Genomic DNA, 10,000 nt, shown 5'->3' with positions numbered 1-10,000 from the left:
TCTCTCTCCTCCCTCCATACTGCCCTCCCTCATCCTTCCTTACTCCCACTCTCCTCTCTTTTGTCTCACAAATGTTTAAAACTTTCGGCTTTGTTTTCTCTCTCTCGATGTATCACAGAAAGGAATGACAGGGTTAGAATCAGGAGGATACCAGTGTCTTCCATTGTTCATATATTAAATTGTCTTAGCTTAATGATTGATAGAAATGAACGTGGCTCTCTTTTTATTTATTTTCATTTGAATTATTTTCCCGCCCATGTTAACAGAGTTGATACTATAAAAAGTGCTACCAACCAATTTTTATTTTTCTGTTTTTAACACTGTGGATGTGTCACATGGAGTTACAGATAATTCAGCACTAATATGTTAGATATTGTACAATATTATGGATCTCCTTGGCTTCCAAATGTAGTTATGGTTGGTCAACAGTGCAATCAGAGTTGCATCTAGCTATGGTATTACCACTCAGGACTAAACACATGTAGAGTTATATTTGTACTCTCATCCCATGGCTATTGTTGCAACCTGACCTAAAAAAATCAAATGCCAAACTTTTTTGTAGCAGTTTCCCTGCCATAATGCATTAGCACTACATTGCTGGAAAAAAAGTTTGATAGCTATAACTTGTGTAACACAAAAAATCAGTCATGTAGGCTAAGAGAAAACCTGTGGTGTCTCACAACCCTGGGATATGTTTAAAATAAGTGCTTACAGTGTAAAGGCAGTCCTTGTGTGTTATTCTTTATTTTTATTTTTTTATTCAGCGGTTTGTTAGTATTGAGGTTGGCAGTGACTTCAGAATGTGCTGAAATCTTTCTCTATTTATGACCAAATGTTTTTACTCCTTGGTAACAGTATATGCTAACCATCACCTGTATGTACAAGGGATTATATCAAATATCAGTTAATGTTGTCAGTAATGAAAAAAAAAAAAAAAAATGTTCATTGGACTTACATGTCATTCCCAATTTCATTGTAGGTAATGATAAAGGCTGTAATGTATTATACCAGAAGTGTTTGTAAAGAAGGATGAAAAGAAATGTGAATTTGTTTTCTAAGGTGTATGGGACCCAGTGAGGGGGAAGAGGGCAGATCAACTGTAATTGGACTGATTCAACAGAAATGCACATCTGATTTGTATCTATGTTCATGATATTGTTTGCTTTTCGGTTTTATTAGTGAGGACTCTATGTTAGCTGAACTAGGACTGGATAAGAACATGTGCTTCAAAGAAGAAATAAGATACATATCATTTCATGAATGTTTATTGATACTTATGTAATTAATAAGAAAGAAAAAATAAATAAACATTCAAAACACAAGTAAAGATTGCACATGCTGTACACCCACAGGACACATATTTACAAATGCTGCACTTCTTAAATGTGAAGTACACATGCAAACATGCTTTTACATCCCACATGCACTAACATGCACTTACTAGTTCACATTTTTTAATTTGTTTCTTCTTTTATCAGTCTTTTTTTTTATTATTGACAAAATAGACAAGTTTACTTTTGAAAGAATAGAAAGCACAAGTTACAGAGCTTTGAAGAAGAGAATTTGGAGTGAGAAAATGTATTACTGATGTAATTTTCCTAGCTTGTGCTATTGGGTTATGTACAAGATACTTATTCTTGTGTAAATATAAAATGAAACAAAAAAGAATATTATCTAGTTCCCTTTCGTTGTGATATTAGAAATGTGTTATTTGTAAGTTATGATGAGTCTTAGGTTCAGTAACATATGCCATTTTTATGAAAAAGAATAAAAAATTGTTTAAAGTGGTTTTGCATGTTATAGTTTAGTTTGGAGGGTTAAAACTGCATTGTGAATATTTTACTAAAGGGTTAAAGTAGCAGGATCTTTTAATTTTCAAGTATTTCGATTTGATATGAAAAATTAAAAAAAATACACTTCAATCATTCAGAATCTCTGGTTATTGTAAGACTGCATTTATGACAATGTTGATGAGGAACTGATATAGTATTTTCAGTATTTTTGTAGGCTAGAATGTTCATTTACAGTGGTCCACTATACCTAGGTTTAGTACATATTTTGTTCTTTGTTACTTATGAGTTTTGTACTTGGCCAATAGAAGAATTATTGTGTTAAGCAAATGTGAAAGTTATATTATTTATGTATCATTGTTTTTATGAGTTTAAGAAAAATATATAATGACTTATAAGCTCTTATGACTTTCTTTTTTCAGTAAATATCTCACATGATGTAAGGTAATCCAGATGACCATACTAACAAAGTGCTCTGTATATCTTTCATAACACTTTCATTCAGGGAGAAGATAACGTCCCCGCATGTGGGCTGCACTGCTTCTCCTACTCACCCTTGTTTTTTGTGCAAGTTCACAGACACGTATGAGCCAACTGTATAAGTAGATGCACTCACAATTGTGCTTACACTAACACACACACTTAAGCTAGAGGATGAACATGAGCACAGTCATTTTGCACAGACAGGCACAAAACACTTGATCAAAGTTGGACGTGCATGTTTACTGGCCAAAAAGTGAATATACCTTGTTAGATAACATTGAAATTTTGATACAGCTCCCAGTAAATAATTAGGTGTAAATTAGTAGGAAATTGGTGATTAAAAATTTGTTATTGGTTTGTTATATACATGCATCAGTTTCATCTTTATCACTACCAGTTCCTATGTGAGCACAATATATGATTGGTTGGAGATAGCATTATATATATATATATATAATATATCATCAAAATAATTTGAACTGCATTATGCCTCTTGGCATTTTCAAAGTTATAAAACTGAATGATGCCTTTGGGATATTTTCAGAGTTCAAATGACATATACCTTCAGGTATTATCAGTCTTATAAAGTGAATTTTGCCTTTGGTGTTTTCAGGGTTATAAACTGAAACATGCCTTTTGGTGTTTTCAGAGTTGTAACTAGCTGTAATACATATTTTTATCTTGAAGTTTGGGTTTATTTATCCTTACATAATGAGGTAAATAAATGCCTGTGCTATAATAACAATAATTTAAGAAATCAAGGTAGAATTTAACAGATTAGGTGCATTTCTTTTCATAAATAAAAAAAAAAAGTCTGCATTTTCATTCTGTCAAAATAAAGCTCTAAGATGTTCCTGTAAGCCAGTAAAGGATGAAATCAAACACTATATTCATCTTTCATTTATATTATCTCAAAAATAGGAAAAGTGAGAACAGCGGATGAGACAGGCTTATAACCATATTGACAGAGTTGGGTACATCTACAAAATGACGCTGATATCACAAGTATAGACTCTTGAAGATTCTCGGGGACAAAAATCCTGGGTTGTAAGCAGTGGCTTGCAAGACACTGAATGCTGGGCATGTGAGAAAATACAATGTGTATAGAGGAACAGTTGGTTCTGGATACATTGAACAAAGACGCTTGGTATAAAAGAAATAAATGGTGCTAAGTTCATGGAATAGCATTATTTTTTTCTTATAAAACATGGAACATAGGAGTTTAGTACGGAATGCTAGAAAAGTGTTCACTACAGTGGAAAGAGTGTAGTACGTTAGACAATGGATGCAAGGTTTAGCTGGACAAAGTGCAAGGAAGATGTTGAATGGATCGTTTCATAGAAGCTGCAAAGATTAAAATAAGAAAAAGGTAAATAAAAAAAGGTAGTGAAGCTGTATCTAAATGAGATATTTTGTAAAAAATGATAATCTTATGTGTTCTATATATAGGTATTTCATTTTTTGAAAAGGAGATAGTGTGGCATACAAAAGCACAGCACATAGAAGACATTAATAACTGAAAGAGATGAACAAATGAGTTGAAAATTAAGGCGAGTACATTGTGGTTCAAATTATTCTAAACTTGGAATGCTACATTAGAAAGAGAATATTATACACAAAAAAATACAGCTCTATCAACTTTGGCTCTCAGATAGAGGCCCTTCTGTAGTATAAAGACATCTTGAATTGCTAACTTTTTTTAACGGTCCAGTTGTGAGATCAGTGACATTTTCCATTTATCCAAATTCATGAAAAAATAAGTTACTTTCAATAACCTAGGTGAGTGAGTCCGGGTTTGTTTTGAAATAGCCACAACCCGGCTAGGCATTATCTGAAAAAACACTTCGTATTTTTGTAAAGAGCAAATAACATAACGTGTCTTCTTGACAACAAGAGATTTTTTTTTATTCAACATGTAGGCATTAACAATAATATGAACACTTATACACTTAATATAATGACTTTTATGACGCAAAAACAGCAGAAAAATTCAAGTTTCACATCTTATTTATTTTCAGATGATATGATGACATTAAGACACTTGGACCGTTTAAAACGAGAAACAGTATACGCTGTCGGGCAAGAGGGCGGAAGATTCCCAAACGGAACCCTTTTGTTTCGCCATTTTCTTTTTACACCCAACGAAAAAAGTGGATTCAGGCATATTTAAAAAAAATGCCTGCATAGAAGACATAGCACTAAAATTAAAAGAAAAAATAAAGAAAAGATGGCGGTGATAATTCGTATAATCTATTAACTTCACCATATTTTTTTATGTCATCAAAACTATGTACAATCAATATCTAGGACAAAAAAATAAATTACAATACTCACATACACAACCCGCTGATAACAAGCAGTTTTTAAAATCATCAGAGGGCATGTACGGAGTATCTCAATCTAGTAGTCTATATATTAAACTATAATTCTTAAGATGAGATGGTAACCCACACATACGGCTAGAATAGGTTAAGCTTGACTGGTAACACCATCAGTTTGTAACACAAACCAACCTCGATGAGCTGTACAGCTGAATAAATATGTGTATATATATATGTATATATTTTCTATCTTGTATTCACTTTTTGATAAGTTTTCTTCTTTCTGACTTAACGGCCGTCGCTTTACAAAACAGCTTATACTGGTTGGAGTATGTTTGGTCACACCCTCTGTCTTACGACCCGTGTGTGTGTGTGTGTGTGTGTGTGTGTGTGTGTGTGTGTGTGTGTGTGTGTGTGTGTGTGTGTGTGTGTGTGTGTGTGTGTGTGTGTGTGTGTGTGTGTGTGTGTGTGAGATTTTATATATATGTGTGTGTGTGTGTGATTTTATATATATATTGTGTGTGTGTGTGTGCATTATGCATTTCGGTTGTGTACATCGATCCCAACGGACATGAATGTGTAGGTGTAAAGAAGTAAGCATTTGCAGTCCGAATGCTTTACAGCGGGTCGTTGCAGTGAGACCTGAGCACAGCAATTGTCAAGGGAGAGAGAGGTAAGAACCACCTGTGTGATTATAAGTCCACCTGCGTGACTTTCGATAATTTTATTATTCAAAACAGCACCATTTCGATTGTTCGGAGCATTTTCATATGTCAAATACCTGTGCGCATTTCATTTTCTTTGGGGAAAAGGTTAACCGAATCATTTGCATCACCTTGGAAAACAACTGGTAAAAAAACATATATATAAGATTTTTTTTCCTCTTTTACTTTAACTTCACAGGTCCGACTCGGGCAGACGATATGTAGCTTGACATCTGCTCTCCCTAGGCCATTGCTACAGAGAAGCTCAAGGCAAAAAAATATATTACACGCATACCTCAGATGACCTCAGCACCATTTTCAAAAGAGACCAAACGACTTATCTAAAACACTTGTCATGGACTACAGACCAGCATCAGTGTGGCGGCGAACTTATAAAAAATAAATCAGAAGAAACTTATCTTAAACATATAAAAATAAAATACAGGGAAGGGAAGGAATAAAAAAGAAGGAGAGAGAGAAGCAAAATACTCTCAGGTCATCTGAACATGTGTGTGGCTATGTGAACAATTTCCGGTGAACATCTAGATCCTACCACATACATAAATCAGGCAAAAACCGAATGGATTGTCCGTTTAAACAATTATACAACGAGACATTGTATGGGACACCAATATCTTTGGAATTCCATAGTCACTTTGAGAAAATTCATTAATATTATCTTTTTTCTTCTTTGGAGATAACAGATAGGTATTCTTTTCCAACAGTATTTATGGTATTGCTGGGGATATATATATAATAGTTTTTTTTTTCTCTCATACGTTGCAAAACTGTATGGTTATCTCTCACTGTTGCATTATGGATACTTATGTTTGGAGTGAACGCAATGTTCAAACAGGATCCCACCCAAAGAGTCCCTTGGGCGCCCACACGTGTAAATTTGTTGACCATACACCTAGGGCGTGAGGGCGGCCAGGGGAGGAACCATCCAGACGAAACAGGGCTGGCTAAATCTTTTGGGGAGGGGGAGGGGAAGGGGGTTAAAAGGGAGGGGGGGGGGGCGGCCTGGAAAGACATCTATCCACAACGACGGAGTTGGGACTGCAGGAGGCCACGAGGAAGGTCGTCCTCCACCTTTTTTGCTGGTGTGGCGAGGGCTGCGGGACCAAAGGGAAGGGGAAGTGGAGGGGGAGATGGGGTTGGGGATGGGGCGGGGGGAGGAGGGACAGTGGAGGGAGGGTAGTGTGCGTGGGGGGTGGGGGGGGGGGCAGAAACCAGGAGAAGCACTTCCCAGTTCAGTGCTGATCCCGTGAGGTTGGTTGGATTCAGTGGACGTCAGTTACATTGAAAAAATGTGAACACTGAATATATGACACGAAATGACATATAATACTGACTAAAACATAAAAGGCAAAACAGTGACCAGACAACGTTAAAATTGGGACACAATATAGGCTTGAAGCCATGGCAATAATAGTCTCGTCAGCAGAGTTACAGACGGGCGCCGCGTATAGGCTACAGGTACTTAAAACTTCCACAGGAAAAATTAGTTCTAGCAGCACATTGGGGGACTTCAAACCCTTCTATGTAACTCCCAGCTAGACCAAAAAAGCGTTAGTAGGTCAGTTACTCCATAGTATTATCACCGGGCCAATACACAGTCAACGGAGACAAAAAATAAGATTCAAAACACGGATTCTGGAACAGGCGCCCCTTTTGTAGGAGGAATCGCATCCTTTTTCCAGGGGATCGGCGCGCTTCAGACAAAGGAAGCGCGCGTCCCGAAGGAGGAAGTGGTAACGAGAAGGGCCCAAGGAACATTATTGCAAATCTTTCTCCTTTTTGCACTTATTCTTGGCCAATTTTTGTTTTGAATTCCACAGCACCATCGAGTACGTATTGGATTAATAATTCTAAATAGAAATTGAGAAGACGAGATCTTCTTTGGCATCATAGCGTTCAAATAGGTTTTCTTTTTTGAGGGGTGGAGGGGGTACGATTCTGTATCACAGAGTAAAAACCTCCAGACATAAATGGGAGAATCAGCATAGCCGACAAGTTTGTGGAGATCTCTTACGTAGAGCCTAAGTGATACAGAATTCATCCTTGAGAGTGGGTTCGCTCTTGGTTGATGCTGGCGAAGAGTTCCTTGGACCAATTCTGGTTCCCGGTTCTGCGACATTGGGATTCAAGGAGCCCAAATTATAAGAGTATTTATGTACAGGGTTTTGTACAATTACCTATGCACAAGGTAAGGCCGAAAATATTGTATTTCAGACTATTCTAAGTTGACTTAAAAGTAATTACAAAAATACGGAATCAAGCTTTACTGAGCTCAAAGTATAAACAATATTCTCATTACTCATCCTTCAAATCTTTTTTTCCAGTAAATCACAGAATGACTAGTTTGTCAAGGGCGTCCCACCGAACTGACAAGTCTCATATCATGCACACCAGAGCTTTCATACTCTCATGCCGACAAGGCCGAACAAACCGCCAAGGGCCTCTCTTCTTATACCGATTGTTGAAAATATAATGCATTCATACTCTCAATAAAATCTGTAAATCTGAAGTGTGTCTGCACGTACGCTGCCCCTTCGTCACGTGACAACTACAATGCACTCTTACTTTTGTTTTTATTCTGTGGGCATGACTCCACGGGGGAGTGTACAGCAGCTTCCTGCATGGGGTATGTTTACATGAGGAGCGTGGCCACTTAACCGCAGACCTGGCTGGGCGTGGGCAGTGGGCAGCGTTGACGCGGGCGGGAAGGTAACACGGGAATCTGGCGTCGTCGCCCTCTGCTTCTCCGGCAGGCCCATGGCCACGTCAGCTCGACCAAGGGGTCCCAGCTTCGTCAGGAGCCAGCTCACAACACGACTTCGAGACGAAGATCGTTGAGCCTAATGGTTTTACAGTCTTGAGACGTTTTTTCGTTCTCTCTCCGATTCAGAAGGGAAGGCTGGACACGAACATGTTCTCTATCAGCTGAGGCGCCGGGACCAGGTCCTCCAGCTTCAGGTAGAAGATCCTCTGCAGGCCCTGCACTGACAGCGATCGAAGCTCCGGCAACTTCCCCAAGATGCGAGAGAAGTAGTGAGGCTTCTTTTGGGCGTCGGCGTTGTAGGTCACGTGGTCTCTCAGCGAACTGATGATCTTCATCTGCAATTGCTCCACCTTTTTGGTGTCCTTGAGGCCATGTCGCTCTGTAAGGCAACCAGACATGGGCATTACTCTCACGGCGTTCTCTGGAGGCTCTGAGCCTGTCACTATATGCACGGAGGATAGCCAAATCCCCCCCCCCCCCTCCTCTCTCTAAATGTTTATACAGGAAGAAAAATGTACATACACACATACACATACACACACACACACACACACACACACACACACACACACACACACACACACACACACACACATACACACATACACACACACACACACACACACACACACACACACACACACACACAGAGCAGCCTTCCTCCTCACCTGTAATGATCGTCAGAGCGGAGAGGCAAGCAAATGCTGAAATATCCAATTCCATCGATTTTAGCGATGCTGAGAAATCCAAGATGCCTTGTAGCCACTCGCCGAAGGACCACTCGCACTGGGACCTGTGCAACACTCGGCCGCTGTCGAAGACGAATTTCGTGTCGTCGGGGTTGTTCCTGAGGGAAGCGAACAAAGGGGTTTCAATGGGCTGCTGGAGCACTGTGTCCGCGCTTTGTGTTCGGACAATTGATGAGACGCCGATGATAATGATATTTTGATGAATGATAGTAATATTTTGACGAATGATAGTTGCATAGGACATGAATGACTGCATTCACTAGGCTTCAAGAGAGTAAATATGGGGAAGGTCAGACGTATTCTATTTTAGAAGATAAGAATTACTAGGTCTACTTTTAGACTGAGGGATTGTGAGGGTAATGATGATGGCGATGGTGATAATACATAGCAATCCCGGTATAATAATCTATGTCCTTATAACTACTATTCCGTTAAGTCTTACATATCCATAAATGAAACTGAAATTACAGTGACACAGAGACTAGGTAATATGCAGGTGAAGAATAATTACACATGTAGTGCATATAAGTTGATGCAATTCTAACAAATATTTACTTGCGGACTGGCAACTCCTTGAAAGGGGCTAACCGTTACTAATAACCGTGGGAAGGTGTCGTTAAGTCTAAGTCTACTTACATGAGTCTGTAGGCTACTCTTAAGACAAAGAGCTCGAGGGAGGCTGACTGGAAGAGGAGGTCTTGGTCTTCGCGGGCGAGGTCGTGATAGCCGGGGATCTTCTCGGCGAAGTGTCGGATGACTTCGATGCTTGAGGTGAGGAGGTTGTAGAACAGCTGGATTCGCTCGGCCTCCGTGGTCGGGGAGTCGCCGCCGCTGGAGGGCTCGCGGTAATGCGAGTAGTCGAGGTTGGACACGTCCGGGGTGGTGTCCACGTGCGCCCGCACCAGCGCCGTGATCAGGGACACGGGCGGGGAAGGCGGGGACTCCTGGGGACTTTTGGGCTTGCTGGGCAGGCGCCCTCGGCGGCCCTTCAGGCTGTCGGTCCTCACCACTTCCTTGACCATCCCCACCACCAAACACTTTTGGAAACGACAGAACTGACATCGGTTGCGGCGACGCTTATCGACGGGGCAGTTTTTGTCAGCGAGACAGACGTACTTGGCGTTTTTCTGGACGGTTCGCTTGAAGAAGCCTTTGCAACCCTCGCAGG

The 10,000-nt window shown here is 39.8% G+C and overlaps 1 protein-coding gene across 3 annotated transcripts in view; it reads right to left on the bottom strand.

Moving 5' to 3' along the window:
- Positions 1 to 3,162: 3,162 nt before the first annotated feature.
- LOC125039113 (nuclear receptor subfamily 4 group A member 2-like) overlaps positions 3,163 to 10,000 on the bottom strand; it is a 40,742-nt gene continuing 33,904 nt past the window's right edge. For all 3 annotated transcript variants that reach the window (XM_047632848.1, XM_047632851.1, XM_047632850.1), the window contains 3 exons: positions 9,469 to 10,000; positions 8,752 to 8,930; positions 3,163 to 8,462 (listed from right to left, as the gene is read on the bottom strand). The exon at positions 9,469 to 10,000 is cut by the window's right edge and continues 991 nt beyond it. In XM_047632848.1, the coding sequence (XP_047488804.1) occupies positions 8,206 to 8,462; positions 8,752 to 8,930; positions 9,469 to 10,000 (968 nt within the window). In that variant the 3' untranslated portion in view covers positions 3,163 to 8,205. The remainder of the gene's footprint in view (positions 8,463 to 8,751; positions 8,931 to 9,468) is intronic.

The sequence above is a fragment of the Penaeus chinensis genome, chromosome 26 (genome assembly GCF_019202785.1).
Source record: "Penaeus chinensis breed Huanghai No. 1 chromosome 26, ASM1920278v2, whole genome shotgun sequence".
NCBI classification, from domain to species: Eukaryota; Metazoa; Arthropoda; class Malacostraca; order Decapoda; family Penaeidae; genus Penaeus; species Penaeus chinensis.
The sequence above is the reverse complement of the archived record's forward strand: the minus strand, read 5'-3'. Positions and strand labels throughout refer to the sequence as shown.